General features: G+C 43.7%; 1 protein-coding gene across 8 annotated transcripts; it reads left to right on the top strand.

Moving 5' to 3' along the window:
* Positions 1 to 139: 139 nt before the first annotated feature.
* On the top strand, positions 140 to 18,706 carry PPCDC (phosphopantothenoylcysteine decarboxylase). Of its 8 annotated transcripts, none has more exons than XM_039337513.1 (7): positions 140 to 347; positions 1,028 to 1,194; positions 1,309 to 1,404; positions 1,711 to 1,839; positions 3,138 to 3,306; positions 3,675 to 3,774; positions 18,171 to 18,706. In XM_039337513.1, the coding sequence occupies exons 2-6, from the start codon at positions 1,054 to 1,056 to the stop codon at positions 3,758 to 3,760; spliced, it is 621 nt and encodes a 206-aa protein (XP_039193447.1). In that variant the 5' UTR covers positions 140 to 347; positions 1,028 to 1,053; the 3' UTR covers positions 3,761 to 3,774; positions 18,171 to 18,706. The 8 variants fall into 8 exon arrangements, with proteins under 8 accessions (XP_039193447.1, XP_039193449.1, XP_039193448.1 ...); XM_039337515.1 differs by lacking the exon at positions 18,171 to 18,706 and adding an exon at positions 13,757 to 14,979; XM_039337514.1 differs by lacking the exon at positions 18,171 to 18,706 and adding an exon at positions 10,239 to 11,287.
* Positions 18,707 to 18,918: the final 212 nt, after the last annotated feature.

The raw sequence follows: 18,918 nt of genomic DNA, 5'->3' as shown, positions 1-18,918 counted from the left end.
GCCATTATATCCCTCGTCAACCACTTCGCTCTTCTGAAAGGAAACGGAAGTTGAGCTGGTTTAAAGCGGCTGTGCTCTCTGTGATCCAGAAAAAACCGGAAGGTACTGTCTTTATTGACATCCGCCGGCCGGAACTTTTTGATCAGTGAATTGTGTACGCTTATATAACTTTCCCCCCTTTCCTTCTCTCCACGTATATGCAGTATGTGTATATTTACGTATATTTAATTTTATACGTTATACCGACCCGGATTGGATCCTGCAACGTTATTCTGGGACACGTATATTCGCCCTCATTACATATTTTTAGATCCGTTGTTAGACTCTGAAGGAAGGGAAAGCTGAAGGCAAGTGCACATCTGTCCTCTCCTCCCCCCCCACCCCAAACCCTTCTTGCAAGGTAGGCCAACTTGCAAGAACGAGCGATTCCCCCCCCCCAATGAACCTTCGTGGATGGCCAAAGATTGAGCCTCTTCAGACGTTGCTCTCACTTGGGGTTTTTCCACAGTCCGCGGGGCCTCTCCGGTTCTTGCTTGGCTCAATAAAGACATGGCCTGGGTGGGTCTTGCTCCTGAAAATCCCCACGTGGCACTTGAGAAACTGGGGTGGGTTTACTGCTGAGTTAAAGGAGTGTTTCTCTATATCCCCCCCATCCCTTTCTCTCATCTATCCATTCATCCATCCATCCATCTCTCTCTCTCTCTCTCTCTCTCTCTCTCTCTCTCTGTGTGTGTGTGTGTGTGTGTGTGTGTGTGTGTAGACAGGCAGGCAGAGATAGATGGATGGATGGATGGATAGATAGACAGAGGGGGGGAGGGAGAGTGTGTGTGTGTGTGTGTGTGTGTATGTGTGTGTGTGTGTGTGTGAGAGAGAGAGAGAGAGGGAATTTATATATGGCCTGCCCATATCCTGCATAAGGCATCTTTGGGCAGAGTATAGTTTTGGAGCATAAAGTTAGTTAGTAAGTTGACCAAAAGCATTAAAAAGATATTTAATTTGGAGTAGTAATTCTCACATTTTCTTACAGGTGGAAAAGGATCACTGGGTCTGATTATGGAGGCTGCAGCGTCTCCTCCGCCGCTAATCTGCCCCATGGCTTCGGAGAAGAATGCCCGCATCCTGATCGGGGTAACTGGGAGTGTGGCTGCGCTAAAGTTGCCTCTTTTGGTGGCAGAGCTTCTGAAGATACCTGGAGTGAGCAGTTTTTCATTGTTTTTATTTATTTGTCAAATTCAGAGACCCCCCTCATTTCAACTCTTAGGTACAAATATTCTCCTTTTTTAATACCCACTGTTCTTCTCTTTTTAGCTGGAGGTTCTAGTGGTGACAACAGAAAGTGCAAAACACTTCTATAAACCCGAAGAGATTCCTGTCAGAATCTACAGTGACTCTGATGAGTGGCAGGTCAGGATCGTTCAAACAGGTTTATTTATTTTTTCTTTAGGGCTAAGGAGCTTTTATTTGCACCCTAATTCACAAATTTTGAGGAATGAGCTTCTGATTGCAGCATTTCCTTGTCTTTGGAAGCCAACAGCAAATGATCTTATGTTTTATATCTTGCACTATTTGAATTGTGATTACTTGGCTTGTTCTGAGTTTGTTTTACTGAGCCCAGAAAGATCAGTAAGAATATTTAATAATGGATTTATGTAGAATGTGATGAAGCCTGCTGGGTGAATTAGATTAATTTAGGCATTATTTTGTCCTCAGCTGTGGAAAAAGCGCACCGACCCTGTGCTACATATTGACTTGAGGCGTTGGGCTGACCTCATGCTGGTGGCTCCTCTGGATGCAAACACCCTCGCCAAAATTGCAAATGGTATTTGTGACAACTTACTGGTGAGTTACTGGTGCAGGGTGCTCCATTGTTCACCCCAGTTCTTCCTCATTAAGACTTGTGTGGTAAGCTGGTGTTTCATGACCCTCTGCATTAATGGCACTTGTAGAAACTATGAAGACATCAAGAGGATGTTGGGTGTGCAGATGCTGCACGTATGGTATCATGATGTGCCAGTCCTTCAAGATAGAGTAGAAAACCAGTGTCATGTAGGTCAATGCAAGTTTATTGTAAAGCTATAGTAACAGAGTGGGGGGGGGCATGATGACACTGAGTTTGTCAGATGGAAAGTTGACAAGCTTGGGTTTGAGTCCTGAGCGCCGTGCAATGGGGTGAGATCCCATTCCTCACCTCAGTTCCTGCCCATCTAGCAGTTTGAAAGCATGCAAATGCAAGTAGATGAATAGGTACCACTTTGGTGGGGAGGTAACAGTGTTCTGTGTTCCAAAGCCCCAGAAGGCAGGACAAGAAGCAATGGATAGAAACTAACCAAAGAGAGAAGCAACTTAGAACTAAGGAGAAACTTCCTGACAGTTAGAACAATTAACCAGTGGAACAACCTGCCTCCAGAAGCGGTAAATGCTCCAACACTGGAAGTTTTGAAGAAGAGACTGGATAGCCATTTGTCCGAAATGGTGTAGGGTTTCCTGCCTGAGCAGGGGGTTGGACTGGATGACCTCCAAGGTCCCTTCCAACTGTATTATTACTATTATTATTATTATTATTATTATTATTATTATCATCGCTGGCTCCCTCAGTCAAGAAATGAACGCAGCCCTCTAGAGTGTGAAATGATTTGATGGGAAACCTTTACCTTTATCGTAACAGAACCTTTCAAATCTGAAAGTGATGCCATCCTCCCTCACTTTATCTTCATGAGAAGTAGAGAGGGGCCGGTCTGAAACGTTTACCTTCTTACTCCAGACTCCTATCTCTTTTATCTGATTTTGGCCTTGGTAGTGGTAGCATCTCTTCTTCCTGTCTTTTGGGGCCGTTCTTTCTACCCCCTCCCTCAGGGGTCTTCAGACTTGGCCCTTTTATGACTTGTGGACTTCAACTCCCAGAATTCCTCAGCCAGGCACTGCCCTTCCCCTCCTCCTCCCTCCATCTCCCATGTAGACCCCTAAGACTACAAATGGCTCCAGTCTATTCCTGGAGCACCTTCCAAGCTCTCTGCTTCTTGATTTATTTTAGAAATTCACCAGCCCCAGCCTCCATGCTTCTATCCCAGGTTCTGACTGCATTCCCCCTGTGGTTCAGAGCCTCATCTGTAGCCATTTCCCCTTGCCTTTCTCTGCAGACGTGCGTCATCCGCGCCTGGGACGTGAGCAAACCTTTGCTCTTCTGCCCTGCCATGAACACCCTTATGTGGGAGCACCCCATCACAGCTCAGCAAGTGGGGCAGCTGAAAGAATTTGGCTACATAGAGATCCCTTGCATAGTGAAGAAGCTGGTTTGTGGAGACGAAGGTGGGTGTGCTTCTCCTTCCAGGCTCATTAGAGCGAGGTGAAAAGATGAGCCGAGGTGGCGCAGCAGTTAAGAGTGCAGTACTGCAGGCCACTTTAGCTGACTGCGATTCAGCAGGTCAGCGGTTCAAATCTCACCGGCTCAAGGTTGACTCAGCCTTCCATCCTTCCGGGGTAGGTAAAATGAGGACCCAGATTGTTGGGGGCAATGTAAATATATATATATACATTGCTTACTGGTGTACACCGCTTAGAGAGTGCTTGCACTTAAAGCGGTATATAAGTCTCATAAATAAATAAATAAAATAAATACGGACAGGTAATCTTTGACTTACGACTGCAATTGACCCCTTTGCTTTCTGGTTACACAGGCCGAGGGGCCATGGCCGACATTTCAAGCATTGTGGAAAAAACAGAGGCGGTGCTGTTGGAACGGGGCCTGCTGAAGCCGCGCTGATTCCCAAATTACAGGTACTCTCTGCTTTTCACGGAATTTTGCTCCGTGAAGAGCAGATCAGGGAACAGGGAAACCGTAAGAAGCAGGCTGATACTTGCCTCCTGCTTTACCAAAAGAGTAGTGGAAGCTTGGAACGGACTTCCAGTGGGAGACAATGGGCCATTCCTCAGAAACTGAGTTTAAACACGCTTGGGATAAACGCATCTCCATCCTCCGATTAAAATTTAAAAAAAATAAACAAGTGAAACGATAAATGCATAAGTAAATAAAAACATAAATAAATACATTAAAAAGAAAGCAAAAACAAAATAACCCCCCTCAAAAAAACCCTCTCAAAAGGTAGACTCAGTGGATTACTGGGTCTTTTTCTGCCATCCGTTTATTATGTTTTGGTGTTTCCACAACTCTTAAAAGGCACCTCCAGCGGGTTGCTCAGTTGCTTCTTTTGGACCACCTCTATTCTCGTTTCAGCCTGAAATTCTGCACCTCATCTAGGCTTCTTTTTGTCTACACTCTGGGCTTCCAGAGCAGCGTTTCTCAACCTTGACAATTTTAAGGCATGTGGACTTCAACTTCCAGAATTCCACTGCCAGCATTGCTGGCTGTGGAATTCTGGGAGTTGAAGTCCACATGCCTTAAAATTGTCAAGGTTGAGAAACACTGTTCTAGAGCAGTGGTTCTCCACCTGTGGGTCGGGACCCCATTTGGGGTCGAACGAACATTTCACGGGGGTCGCCAAACAACGCAGTCCGCCATTTTTTCCCCCTTTTCCTTAGCTGGGCTCCTCCCTTTTATTCTATTTGCTTTTGAAAGCCAATAGAATAGACTCTCTTGAATAAAGTCTAATTCTATTGGCTTTCAAAAGCCAATAGGAATTGTCCAGGCTGTCTCTGCCCTGCTGAACCCGCCAAAAGTCCCATTCTGCAAAGGGTTCTGCACCAGCTGAGTAGTCTCGACTTACGACCGGTTGAGTAGTCCTTGACTTACGACCAGTTGGGGGTCATGGCATTAAAAAGGTTGAGAACCACTGTTCTAGAGCTTTTTTTTTTAGAAGAGAAGGGGGGGTCAAGATGCAGTGATTCAGGCAGGTGAATCTCCTGCAAAGTTCACCTCCCTAATTATTAGGCAGCTCACCCCAGAGATATTAGACAGCTCACCCCAAAGACCCCAGAGATAACGCCTGGCAAGGCAGAGGTAGGTCAAAGGTTTTGACCTACCTCTGCCTTGCCAGGCGTATCTCTGCAATCCACTGCTGGAATCAAGGGACTCCCATCCCACATTCCTTTCGGATGAGGCTCACGGCGGGTGAGGGAGGGAGACCCAAGGCCCCAGATTGTCAGGGGAAGTGACCCTCAGGAGGACTTGCCCTTTGCTCTGACGGGCTCATGGTGCGAGGAATGCCGCCAACATCAAAGGGGAAACAAACAATGCCTCTGTCAGTGTGGGGCTTCTGCCAGAACACAAAATGTTCCTAGCGTGTTGATTTGGGGCTGCTTTGCAGGCTGGGCAATGGGGGTGGGGAAGCCCAGGAATTCATTTACCAAGAAAGAGGGTCAATCTTGTGAAAACACTCCCAATTCACAATCAACAACTTGTTACAGGAGTACCAGGAAAGGGGATGGATTAGAAAAAGGGAGCCAAGCTTGCCTTATTTATTTATTTTTTAATCTGTGTCCATGGATGGGTCGGTAGCCTGTCACATCAAGCCAGAGTTTATTCACGTGTCCCTGAGTGCGTTAAAAAGATAAAAAAAAAAACCAAGCCCAATAACTCATCCCCCCCACTTACCCAATCCTGGTAAACAGCTATCAAAAGGTTGCCTTATGGCAGTGTTTCTCAACCTTGACAATTTTAAGGCATGTGGACTTCAACTCCCAGAATTCCACAGCCAGCATTGCTGGCTGTGGAATTCTGGGAGTTGAAGTCCACATGCCTTAAAATTGTCAAGGTTGAGAAACACTGCCCTGTGGTAAGATGGGCGGCCTATATATTTTATAAATAAATAGATAAATAAACATATCAGAGACCTTTTCATTGTAATGCTTGGTTTCAGGACCGCTATAGGTAGTTCTCTACTTATAACTAGTCGCTTAACAACAATTTGAAGTTAACGATGGACTCCAAAAACAGGGCTCTGTTCTGGGCCCAGTGCTCTTCAACATCTTCATCAACGATCTGGACAGGGGATAGATGGGAAACTCATCAAATTTGCAGACGACACCAAGCTGGCAGGAATAGCCAACACTCCAGAAGACAGGCTTAGGATACAGGAGGATCTGGATAAACTTGAACACTGGGCACTATCTAACAAAATGAAATTCAGTGGTGAAAAAAGTAAGGTTCTACATTTACGCAAGAAAAACCAAATGTACAGGTATAGTATAGGGGGTACCTTGCTCAATAGTAGTAACTCGGCTGTTGAAATTGGGTATGTTTAGTTTAATGAAGAGAAGGACAAGGGGGGACATGATAGCAGCATTCCAATATCCCAGGGGCTGCCTCAAAGAAGAGGGAGTCAAGCTATTCTCCAAAGCCCCTGAAGGCAGGACAAGAAGCAACGGATGGAAACTAATCAAGGAGAGAAGCAACTTGGAACTAAGAAGAAATTTCCTAACAGTGAGAACAATTAAACAGTGGAACTACCTGCCTCCAGAAGCTGTGAATGCTCCAACACTGGAAGTCTTTAAGAAGAGACTGGACAGCCGTCGGTCTGAAATGGTGTAGGGTTTCCTGCCTGAGGAGGTTCGACTAGATGACCTCCAAGGTCCCTTCCAACAACATCATCATCATCATTATTATTATTACTTACGACCCATCTCCAAAGTTTTAACAGTAGCACTATCCCCACAATCATGTAATCACATTTGGGCCACTTGGAAACCAGCTTGGTTGTGGTATTCCATCGTCACGTGATCTGGCAAAAACCAGGGGGGGGGGATCCATTGGATGAGCTAGGTTAGGGTTTGACAACCATGTCACTCACTTACCAACCCATGATTTGCTTAACAACCATGGGGACTCAAGACTGCAATGACTTACAGTCAAATTCTAGGCTCAATTGTCATAAGTTGAGGACCACCTGTACAATTTTCCCAAGGCTTGAGGACTCACATGAAGGATGCTAAGCTTTGGGGAAGATGGCCAAATGTTAATTTCACAGGCCCAAATTCTCAGCTTTGGTCCTAAGTTAAAGGTGCCCATTGATTGTCTAAAGACTAAAGTTAAAACGACTAAGACATATATTAACTAAAAATTATTGATAAATGTTAGAAAGTTATTTTCTGTTTGATCGACAGAACAAGAATTGTATGAGTTAAAATATGAGACAGTAGATATTAAGGGAGAAAGAGAGGGAATGGGGATTGTAACAGTTTGAGATCTGTATTAATGATATCTATGTGTAATAGAATTATTGTTCCCAACCGCCACTTTGCCTTCAAATATTTAAATGTAATATTAGAAAATCAATAAAAATTTACAAAAAAAAAATAAAAGTAAAGATGCCCAATGGAACTGGAGGATTCAGAAGCAAGTACATACATACATACATACATACATACATACATATATATATTTAAAGTCAATCAGATAAAAATAAAGAGCTCTGGGATGTAAGGTAAAAGGCTTTTTTTATTAATTGCTGAGCGTTCGTTAACAACCTGTTAACATCATCAGAGCAAAGGGCTAAATGAGAAGGGGGAGTATGTGCATAAATGTACATAACAGTTAAACAACAGTTGCAGAGGCATGTGCACATAGCGTGCTTACGTGATGATGTTAACAGGTTGTTAACAAACGCTCAGCAATTAATAAAAAAAGCCTTTTACCTTACATCCCAGAGCTCTTTATTTTTATCTGATTGACTTTAAATGTCCATATCTGGGATTCCAATATTCAAAATTATCAAAGACATATATATATATGTGGTCTTCCAAGACACTTCCAATTTTACGTGGGAGAAAACCCGAACAACCAAAGACCTACATACAAACACCCGCGAAAACCTCAGAAAACACACACACACACACACACACACACATATATAACTAACTAGCTTATATGTGGTCTTCCAAGACACTTCCAATTTTACGCGGGAGAAAACCCGAACAACCAAAGACCTACATATAAACACCCGCGAAAACCTCAGAAAACACACACACACACACACACACACACACACATATATAACTAACTAGCTGTGGGCCGGGTTGGTTAAGTCTTTTACTTGGTTTGTGAGGTTGACCAAGTTCCCATGCAGTGACCAACATCTCACTAACGTGAGAAAATGAAAGGTCTACGCATTTGCATAGCCAGATTGAGGAAAGCTGGCTTAAAAATTCCAGGACTGCCTTTTTTGTGATTAAAAAAATAATAATCATAGTTTCATCTCTCCAGCAGCTGCTCACGCATTTTTTTTTTTTTTTTTAGTCCTCTTGTAAGATGTTTATGCAGTTTGGAAAGCAGTGGTATACTTGGGGATATGACTCAACTCAATGCATTGCATATGCAACTTCCCAATCCTTGGTCTCTTCAATCAAAAAGATCGGGTGACCAGTGAGCAAGCATCTGATGAGGCCGTCAGCCATCCAACAGATATTGGATCTCCCTCTTCACAGCTTGCTTGGCCTTTAAATGCTGCATGGCTCCCGATGACTCTGGTCTTCGGAGAGGGAAGAACATTTTTATAGCTGTTGTGAAAAGTTGTGGTCCAAAGCTCAAAGGTAAAGGAAGGTCATGTTTGGAAATACCACCACCACCACCACCACGTGCCAAGTGGCCTTGCAGAGGGTAGCCAATGAGGTTGACTTTTCACAAATGTTGACGGATGTTTGTCGGCCCAGTTGCGCAAATGGGATCTGATGATCTGCAGGTCATCACACGGTGCTGAAGATAAAAAGCTCTTTGCCTTCAGTCTGGACACGCCGAGGAATGTTGTGCAGAAGATCTGGTTGTGCAAACCCCCCATAGAGCAGGCTGGCAATAGCCAAAATGAAAGGGTCTCTTTGAATTTTGACATTCCAGCCCTTGTCCTATCTGAGAAAAACAGCCAAGGAGAATCCGTAACGGGCCTATTCCATCGAAGGTGCTTCAAAGCACAGGTAGTCCTCAGGTTACAACAGTTCATTTAGTGACTGTTCAAAGTTACAACAGCACTGATAAAAGTGATGACCATTTTTCATACCAGCGTTGCAGCATTCTCCAGTGATCAAAATTCAGACGCTTGGCAACCTGATTCCCATTTATGACGGTCGCAGCGTCCCAGGGTCACCTTCTGACAAGCAAAGTCAGATTCACTTAACAACCGTGTCACTAAGGTAACTGCAGCTGTTCACAACAACGGTGGCAAGGGAGGTTGTAAACGGGGGCAAACCGCCCTTATATATATATATAGAATAGAGCTGGAAGGGACCTTGGAGGTCTTCTAGTCCAGCCCCCCGCTCAAGCAGGAGAACCTACATCATCTCAGATAGGTGATTGTCTAGTCTTTTCTTAAAGATCTCCAGTGATGGGTATTTGTGGGGGGAGCCCTGAATAAATGTCTCATTTGGCCATCCCTCTCGATGTACGGAGTTCAACTCTCCTGTTTTCAGCAATGGCGGTAATTGATGGAGAAGGCAGAGGTGAAGAAGAAGAAGAAGAAGAAGAAGAAGAAGAAGAAGAAGAAGAAGAAGAAGAAGAAGAAGAAGAAGAAGAAGAAGAAGAAGAAGAAGAAGAAGAAGAAGAAGAAGAAGAAGAAGAAGAAGAAGAAGAAGAAGAAGAAGAAGAAGAAGAAGAAGAAAGAAGAAGAAGAAGAAGAAGAAGAAGAAGAAGAAGAAGAAGAAGTTGTTGGAAGGGACCTTGGAGGTCATCTAGTCCAACCTCCTGCTCAGGCAGGAAATCCTATACCATTTTGGACAAATGGCTGTCCGGTCTCTTCTTTAAAACTTCCACTGTCCACGGTCTGTCCATTTGTCCAAAGTCTTCCTCTTAGTATAAGGAACGGTTGCTGGAATTGGGTATGTCTAGTTTAATGAAGAGAAGGACGAGGGGGGACATGATAGCAGTGTTGGAAGGGACCTTGGAGATCTTCTAGTCCAACCCCCTGCTCAGGCAGGAAACCCTATACAATTTGAGATAAGTGGCTGTTCCAGTCTCTTCTTTAAAACTTCCACTGTTGGAGCATTCACCACTTCTGGAGGCAGGTTGTTCCACTGGTTAATTGTTCTCACTGTCAGGAAGTTTCTCCTTCGGTCTAGGTTGCTTCTCTCCTTGATTAATTTCCATCCCTTGCTTCTTGTCCTGCCTTCAGGCGCTTTAGAGAATAGCTTGACTCCCTCTTTTTTGTGGCAGCCCCGAGATACTGGAACCCTGCTATCCTGTCCCCCCTCGTCCTTCTCTTCATTAAACTAGACATACCCAATTCCAGCAGCCGTTCCTTGTATGTTTTAGCCTCCAGTCCCCTGATCCTCTTCGTTGCTCTTCTCTGCACTCTCTCTAGAGTCTCCACATCTTTTTTTACATCGTGGCGATCAAAACTGGATGCCGTATTCCAAGTGTGGCCTTACCAAGGCATTATAAAGTGGTATTAATACTTCATGTGATCTTCATTACCTTTGGGGCCATCCTGGTTGCAGAAAACTCTGTTTGTCTCTCCAGCAGATGGCAGTTAGGAGCTGGTTGAGAAGGTGTGTGGCTTAAAGAGTTGGGAACTGGGGCTCTCTGTAGATCAATGTTTCTCAACCTCCGTTGCTTTTAAGTTGTGTGAACGTGAACTCCCACAATTGAGATTTTTTTTTCTTTTTTTGCAATGCTGCCTTGGGAGAATACCGGGAGCTGTCATTTCTAGGCTCCGCTTTTGCTGCTGTGTGAAATTATCCCATGAAATATTAGAAAGAGCCCCGGGAACCAATTTCTGCCTTCCTGGGGAACCATCCCTGAGCCAGTGATCTGGGCTGGTGCAAGACCCCCCAATTTTGAGGCTTCTGATTCTTTGGGTAGGGCCTGACTCTTGGAAAAAGGGCTGCCTGAATGGAATACGTTTTTTGGGGGCCCAGCGTGATTAAACAACACGAGGAATCTTGAGCTATCAAAACCACCGGTGTGGTTTGCTGCTGCTGCTGCTGATCTGAAGCTGGTTGTAAGTCTCATTTGCGTGTTTGTGGTTGAGAAGGAAGAATTTCCCCCCAAACCTGTGCCCTCTTAGCTTGTTAAACTGGCTGAGGTCCATGAAAGATGGAGGGCAGAGTACTCTGTGTTCCCACCAGCCTGACCTGATTGCTGCTTAAGCGTTTAGCAATCCACCCACTGAATGAATGTTGCGCAGGTGCCATTGCGACTCGCCAGTGAAAAAAGAATCCGTGTTATCTCTAAGGCTACGTAATAAACGGTTTTTTTTAAAACAGTCCCTCTGTCCATTTGTCCAAAGTCTTCCTCTTAGTATAAGGAACGGTTGCTGGAATTGGGTATGTCTAGTTTAATGAAGAGAAGGACGAGGGGGGACATGATAGCAGTGTTGGAAGGGACCTTGGAGATCTTCTAGTCCAACCCCCTGCTCAGGCAGGAAACCCTATACAATTTGAGATAAGTGGCTATTCCAGTCTCTTCTTCAAAACTTCTAATGTTGGAGCATTCACCGCTTCTGGCACAGGTTGTTCCACTGGTTAATTGTTCTAACTGTCAGGAAGTTTCTCCTTAGTTCTAAGTTGCTTCTCTCCTTGGTTAGTTTCCATCCATTGCTTCTTGTCCTGCCTTCAGGTGCTTTGGAGAATAGCTTGACTCGCTCTTCTTTGTGGCAGCCCCTGAGATACTGGAAGACTGCTATCCTGTCCCCTCTTGTCCTTCTCTTCATTAAACTAGACAGACCCAATTCCAGCAACTGTTCCTTGTATGTTTTAGCCTCCAGTCCCCTAATCATCTTTGTTGCTCTTCTCTGTACTCTTTCTAGAGTCTCAACCTCTTTTTTACATCCTGGTAACCAAAACTGGATGCAGTATTCCAAGTGTGGCCTTACTAAGGCCTTACCAAGGCATCACTTCTATGATGAAAACACCCACAACTTCTGGAGGCCAGTTGGTGAATTGTTCTCACTGTTAGGAAATTTCTCCTTTGTTCCAGGTTGCTTCTCTCCTTGATTAGTTTCCACCGGTTGTTTCTTGTCCTGCCTTCAGGTGCTTTGGAAAATAAGTTGACCCCCTCCTCTTTGGGGCAGCCCCTCCAATACTAAGATAAGATAGCCCCACCAAATTCTAACAGGTGTAGACTGACTGAATAAGTCATTTACAATCAGCTAGATAAAGATCAAAGGGTGCCATACTTGGAAGTGGAACTCCTGGAAGAGCAATGACAGCTCATTGGCCTAGCTTATCAAAAGGGCAGATAGCCTGCAAATTGCTCTTTCTTGTTATTGTAATGGAGAGGGTTCTTATTTTCTAAACATAGGTAAGTCTAACGGAGCTGGTTATCTTTATCCTTGAGCTTAACGGACAACTGACATAAATTTCATAGCTCTCTTTAGAACCGGAGAGGAAGTTGCATAGTAAAAAACAGGAGTTTTGCCAGTGTGGTCAGGATTTGCTGCTTCCATGCCAGTTTGATCTTGCTTGTGTTTGAGAAAGTTACACATTAGGAAGCTAGCAATTAGAAATTAACCAAAGAGAGAAGCAACCTATTATTATTATTATTATTATTATTATTATTATTATTATTATTATACCCAGCACTGATTCTATCAAAACACCTGGGTTCTCCCCAGTTCACAAAGCATATGGGATGTACTCTCTAATATTGCTGCCGTGCCTCGTTCATCTCTTTGCCAATTATTTTTCTTGCTTCCAAGTACTGTTGGCAATGGGACAAACAATTCAGGATCTGTTGACTTGAAGCCCTGTGCTGTTTGGGTGGACCCTGCAAGCCCCAATGATCTGGACCTAAGGTAACAGCTTAGACATCCAGAATCACTTGATGGTGAAAGCAATAAAATGAATAAATAAAAATCTTATTTTCCTGCAGAAAACTCATACATAGCACCCCCAAAATTGCTCTCAACAGTGAGATGGGCAACATAAAAGATGATTGATAGATGATAGACAGATAGATAGATAGATAGATAGATAGATAGATAGATAGATACAGACAGACAGACAGACAGACAGATAGATAGATACAGACAGACAGACAGACAGACAGATAGATAGATAAATAGATAGACAGGCAGGCAGGCAGATAGGCAGGAAGAGAAACTTCCTGACAGGACAATCAACTAGTGGAACAGTTTACCCCCAGAAATCGTGGGTGCTCCATCACTGGAGATTTTTAAGAGGAGACTGGACATTCACCTGTCTGACACGGTATAGGTTCTCCCGTTTAAGTGGGGGGCTGGACTAGAAGACCTCCAAGGTCCCTTCCAACTCGATTCTAATCTATAGGCAGATAGATGGGTAGATAGACAGATATGGATGGATGGATGGATGGATGTCTCCTAAACATCCTCTAACCATTTGTCCAACATCATGAGACATTACAATACCTAGTCATTGATCTCCTGAGCTAAGTGTCTTGGTAACTCATTCATCACATATTTTATTTGCCTCTCACCATATTACTTGATAGATAATCTTGAGGAATGTATGTTAGTTTCCCTGTTTCAAATGTCCTCAAGAAACATAAATATTAGAATCATAGACTCCCAGGACTGGAACGGAGACTTTCTAGTCGAATTGCCTGCCCAAGGCAGAAGTCCTTATACCAGGGGTAGGCCAACTTGGCTCTTTTATGACTCATGGACTTCAACTCCCAGAATTCCTGAGCCAGCTGGCTCAGGAATTCTGGGAGTTGAAGTCCATGAGTCATAAAAGAGCCAAGGTTGCCTACCCCTGCCTTATACTATCCTGGACAAATGGCTGTCCAATCTTTTAAACCTGGGAGTCTGTTTTCAAGGAACAATGACCCCCCCCCTCGCCACGATTCTCTCTTGATTCCTCTGAAAAACCTAAGTTACAATTTCCTTTTTCTTTGCAGCAGAGACCTCCCTGTCTTAATGAGTACAGGGACTGCTGTACGCTGGGTAGATACAGAGATTAGCCAGATGGCCAAGGTCTCCAATAAGTTTTGCATCCTGTTCGGAAGTACACCTCGTTCTGATCTGAAGCCTTATCTACCCCATCAATGTAAGTCGGGAGCTTTTTTCCCACGGCATATCGTTAGCCCGTGGAATTCATTACATGGGCGCATGAAGACGGCCAGGCCTTTGGGTGACTTCAAAGAGAGATCGGATACATTCACGGAGGACCCGGTCTACAACCTACAATTCCTTTAGTGACCGTTCAGAGTTAGGACGGCACTGAAAAAAGCAACTTGTGACTGTTTCTCAAGTTGTGGCATCCCACATGGTTGAAATTTAGCCACTTAAAAACTCATATTTATGTCCCCTCTAGTCCTCCTTTTCACTAGACTGGACAGACCCAATTCCTGCCATCGTTCGTCGTATGTTTTAGCCTCCGGTCTCCTAACTGTCTTCGTTGCTCTTTGCACTCTTTCTAGACTCTAGAGCCTCAACCTCTTTTTTTTTAATATCCTGGCAACCAAAGCTGGACGCCGTTTTATCCAAACCTGGATACAAGTAGCCCTTGACTTAACAACGGTTCATTTAGTGACCGTTTGAACTTAACAACAGCACTGAAAAATGTGACTTGGGACCGTTTTTCAGACTTAACGGCCCTTGCAGTACCCCCAGGGTCACACACGACCCAAATTTAGAAACTTGGCAACTGACTCATATTGATGACGGTTGCAGCGTCCCAGGGTCTCCCGGGATCCCCTTTTGCCCCCCCCCCCTTTGGGCAAGCAAAGTCAAGGGGCAATCCAGACTCACGTCACGACTGTGTTACCTGGTTAACAACTGCAGTGGTTCACTTAACGGGGGCCAGAAAGGTGGTAAAATGGGGCCAAATTCACAAAAGAGCTGTCTCGTTTAGCAACAGAAATGTGACATTCGGTTGTAGATCGTTCAATTGAGGGCTACATGCATTAAGGGCCTGGCAGCCTTTGAGGATTCCTTGTTACCTCCTTGTCAGGGGCAGATTGTAGGAGAGCAGGGGTTAGAAGTAGGGTTGTGTCATGTCGTGTCCTGTGTGGGAATAGAATAGAATAGAATAGAATAGAATAGAATAGAATAGAATAGAATAGAATAGAATAGAATAGAATAGGAAATATGGAATGGAATAAGAAGAGAAGAGAAGAGAAGAGAAGAGAATCACAGAATGAAATAGAACAGAATAGAATAGATTAGAATGAAATAGAATAGAATAGAATAGAATAGAATAAAGAGACAATAGAGCAGAATAGAATAATATAATAGAATAGAATAATAGAATAGAATAATAGAATAGAATAGAGTAGATTGTAGAATAGAATAGAATAGAATAGAATAGAATAGAAGAATAGAATAGAATAGAATAGAATAGAATAGAATAGAATAGAATAGAATAGAATAGAATAGAATAGAAGTTGGAAGGGGACCTTGGAGGTCTTCTAGTCCAGCCCCCTGCTTAAGCAGGAGAACCTATACCATCTCAGACAAGTGACTGTCTAGCTTCTTCTTAAAAATCTCCAGGGATGGAGCGCCCACGATTTCTGAAGGCAACTTTTGTTCCACTGGTTAATTGTCCTCACTGTCAGAAGTTTCTCCTTAGTTCCAGGTTGCTTCTCTCCTTGATCAGCTTCCAACCATTGTTTCTCATCCTTCCCTCTGGTGCTGTGGAGAATAAGGTGGCGCCCTCTTCTTTGTGGCAGCCCCTCAGATACTGGAACACTGACTCATATTTATGATAATTGCAGTGTCATATGATCACCTTTGGCAACCTTCTGACAAAGTCAATTTGGAAGATAGATTCACTTAACAACCATGTTACTAACTTAACAACAGTAGTGATTCACTTAACAAATGTCTCATTTAGCAACAAAAATGCTGGGGTCATTTGTGGTCATAAGTCAAGGGCTACCTGTAGCTGGAAGTGACAAAACAAGATTGCCTATGCCATTATATATGACGCATTAAATCTATTATCTGCTTAAAATAATCCCTTATTCTGGTGTCTAACTTGTAGGAGTGATATTTGCAATGGTACTATCATCTCTCCCCTATTTCTTCTTTTCTTTAGACTAGCCAAATCCAACTCTTGCAGCCGTTCTTCATATGTTTTGCTCTCCAGGCCTCGGATCCTCTTAGTTGCTCTTCTCTGAACTCTTTCCAAAATCTCAACATCCTCTTTGTGATATGGTGACCAAAACTGGCTGCAGTATTCCAAGTGTGGCCTCACTAGGGTTTTATAAAGCGGTACTAATCCCTCGTGTGATCTTGAGTCTAGGCCTCTGTTTATACAACCCAGGATTGTATTGGCTTTTTTGGCGGTGGCTGATCCAGCGGTTTCTGGCTGGGCATGGAGTCTTCCCATGGGTGGGAAGACTCTGGTTTTGCTTTTGCTTTCTTAAAAGAACTTTTCCATACTGTGCTGTTCTTCAAGGTGCTACAAGAGACGGAAGCTCAGACCTGCATTCGGGTTAATTATAGTTGTACATGGGCTGCTTAGCAGGGGCAGGCTGGCAATTAGAGGCCTGTTATCCTGCCAGCCTCCTGATCTTGTGGGATTCCACCTTCTTCATCCCTGAAGGATAGTGTCAGCTCCTGTCTGTTCCCAGAAGGAAAGGCAACGAGCTCTCACTGTTTCATCAGCCACAAAGAGCAGAGTTTCTCTTGGCAATTTCAAAATGGGTGGACTTCAACTCCCAGAATCCCCCGGCTAACTGTGGTTGGTTGAGTCAAGTACAGGGACTCCTCAATTTAAGGACCACTCGAAGTTAACGACGGCCTGGAAAAAGCGGCTTGTAACCGTTTTTCACGTGACCGTTGCAGCATCCCCGTGGTCACGTGATCAAATTCAGACACTTGGCAACTGACATGTACTTCAGATGGTTGCACTATCCCAGGGACAGGCAACCTTGGCTCTTTTATGACTCGTGGACTTCAACTCCCAGAATTCCTGAGCCAGCCACGCTGAGGGGAAAGGGAGAAGTTTCCAGCTGAGCCATGCTGGCTCAGGAATTCTGGGAGTTGAAGTCCCACCAGTCATAAAAGAGCCAAGGTTGCCTACCCCCCCCCCCAGCTCTTTTATGACGGGGACTTCAACTCCCAGAATTCCTGAGCCAGCATGGGGGGAACTATGGCCCCCTTCATGACTCGTGGACTTCAACTCCCAGAATTCCTGAGCCAGCCACGCTGAGGGGAAAGGGAGAGGTTTCCAAGCTGAGCCATGCTGGTTCAGGAATTCTGGGAGTTGAAGTCCACCAGTCATGAAGGGGCCAAGGTTGCCTACCCCTGCACTATCCTGATCTCCTTTTGTGACCTTCTGACAAGCAAGGTCAATGGGAAAGCCAGATTCACTGAACAACTGCACTGTTTTACTTAATAACTGTGGCGGGAAAGGTCGTAAAATGGGGCAAAATTCACTTCATAACTGTCTTGCTTAGCAACAAAAACTTTGGGCTCCATTGTGGTTGTAAGCTGGGGATAACCTGTCAGCAGCAGAATCTATTAATTAGGTAGATAACCTGGTCCGAAGCAGCCCTAGAATAGAATAGAATAGAATAGAATAGAATAGAATAGAATAGAATAGAATAGAATAGAATAGAACAGATTGTAGAATAGAACAGATTATAGAATAGAATAGAATAGAATAGAATAGAACAGATTGTAGAATAGAACAGATTATAGAATAGAATAGAACAGATTATAGAATAGAATAGAATAGAATAGAATAGCATAAAGAGACAATAGAATAGAATAGAAATTAGAATAGAATAGAGATAGAGAATAGAATAGAATAGAATAGAATAGAATAGAATAGAATAGAATAGAATAGAATAGAATAGAATAGAATACTTCATTGGCCAAGTGTGATTGGACACACAAGGAATTTGTCTCTGGTGTATAAGCTCTCAGCGTACAAACAAGCAGCAACTGATAAATCATACTAGGATACTAAATAAAAGAATTAATATAAATCATAAGATACAAGCAACAAAGTTATAGTCATAAGAGGATAAGGAAATAGGTAATAGGAAAGATGAGAAGAAGAATAGTAATACAGCCCTACTAGTTAGTTCGACAGTGTTGTGGGAAATAGTTGTTTAGCAGACTGATGGCCTATTCACCTCCCTAATTTTACAGGGATGGCTGTAAAGGTTGTAAAGAGTCACAGTGACAGCTTAAAGCTTAGCTTACAGCATTTTAATTGCTCAGCCGAGCGAGCAAATTGCAACCCCCCCCCCTTGGCTCCAAACGCTTGGACGTTCTCCAACACCGGTGAAGTTGATATGCTAAGGTTTAGGGACTTGCTAGTGTTGTTTCTTCTTTTAATTGGGTATTTGTTTACAGGGCTCACTGACACCACCACACAGTTACTTGGCTCTAAGGACCAAGTCTGAACCAGACGCGCAGTTACCAACCACAGCTGGTGTTTTCATTGTTATCAGGACCCACTTTAAAAAAAAAAAAAACTCAGTTCAGAATCGGAATCAATTCGCATTGAATTAAAAAGAAGGCTGAAGTTTCCAAGTGGGTTCCAAGTATTTTTCTATCTCTCTGGACCTCCGAGATATCGAACGTAACTGAAACTTGAGCAGGGAGCTGGACTGGAAGACCTCCAAGGTCCCTTCCAGTTTCTATTATGTTCTATTCTGTTCTGTTCTACAATCTCTTCTCTTTTCCTCTCCTCTCCTCTCCTCTCTTCCATTCCATTCCATTCTGCAAACTATTCTGCAATCTGTTCTGCTCTATTCTGTTCTGTTCTGTTCTATCATCCTTATAAACATCGGATTGAACAGCAATAGACCAGTGGTTCTCAACCTTTTTAATGCCGCGACCCCCAACTGGTCGTAAGTTGAGGACTACTCAACCGGTCATAAGTCGAGGACTATTAACTGGTGCAGCACCGTTTGCAGAATGGGACTTTTGGCGGGCTCAGCAAGGCAGAGACAGCCTGGACAATTCCTATTGGCTTTTGAAAGCCAATAGAATTGGAATCTATTCAAGAGAGTCTCTTCTATTGGCTTTCAAAAGCCAATAGAATAAAAGGGAGTAGCACAGCTAAGGAAAAGGGGAAAAAAATGGCAGACTGCGTTGT

Source organism: Crotalus tigris, unplaced genomic scaffold (genome assembly GCF_016545835.1).
Source record: "Crotalus tigris isolate CLP2741 ecotype Arizona unplaced genomic scaffold, ASM1654583v1 scf7180000017683.1919423, whole genome shotgun sequence".
In the NCBI taxonomy this organism is placed as follows: domain Eukaryota; kingdom Metazoa; phylum Chordata; class Lepidosauria; order Squamata; family Viperidae; genus Crotalus; species Crotalus tigris.
This window is presented reverse-complemented; position numbering and strand designations above follow the sequence as displayed.

What these genes read in the sequence shown, in the direction of transcription:
- PPCDC (XM_039337513.1), top strand. Translation starts at nt 1,054, where the DNA reads ATGGAGGCTGCAGCGTCTCCTCCGCCGCTAATCTGCCCCATGGCTTCG. An exon ending in GTGACTCTGATGAGTGGCAG is followed by an intron (nt 1,405 to 1,710) that starts GTCAGGATCGTT and finishes TTTTGTCCTCAG; the next exon opens with CTGTGGAAAAAGCGCACCGA. An exon ending in GCTGGTTTGTGGAGACGAAG is followed by an intron (nt 3,307 to 3,674) that starts GTGGGTGTGCTT and finishes CTGGTTACACAG; the next exon opens with GCCGAGGGGCCATGGCCGAC.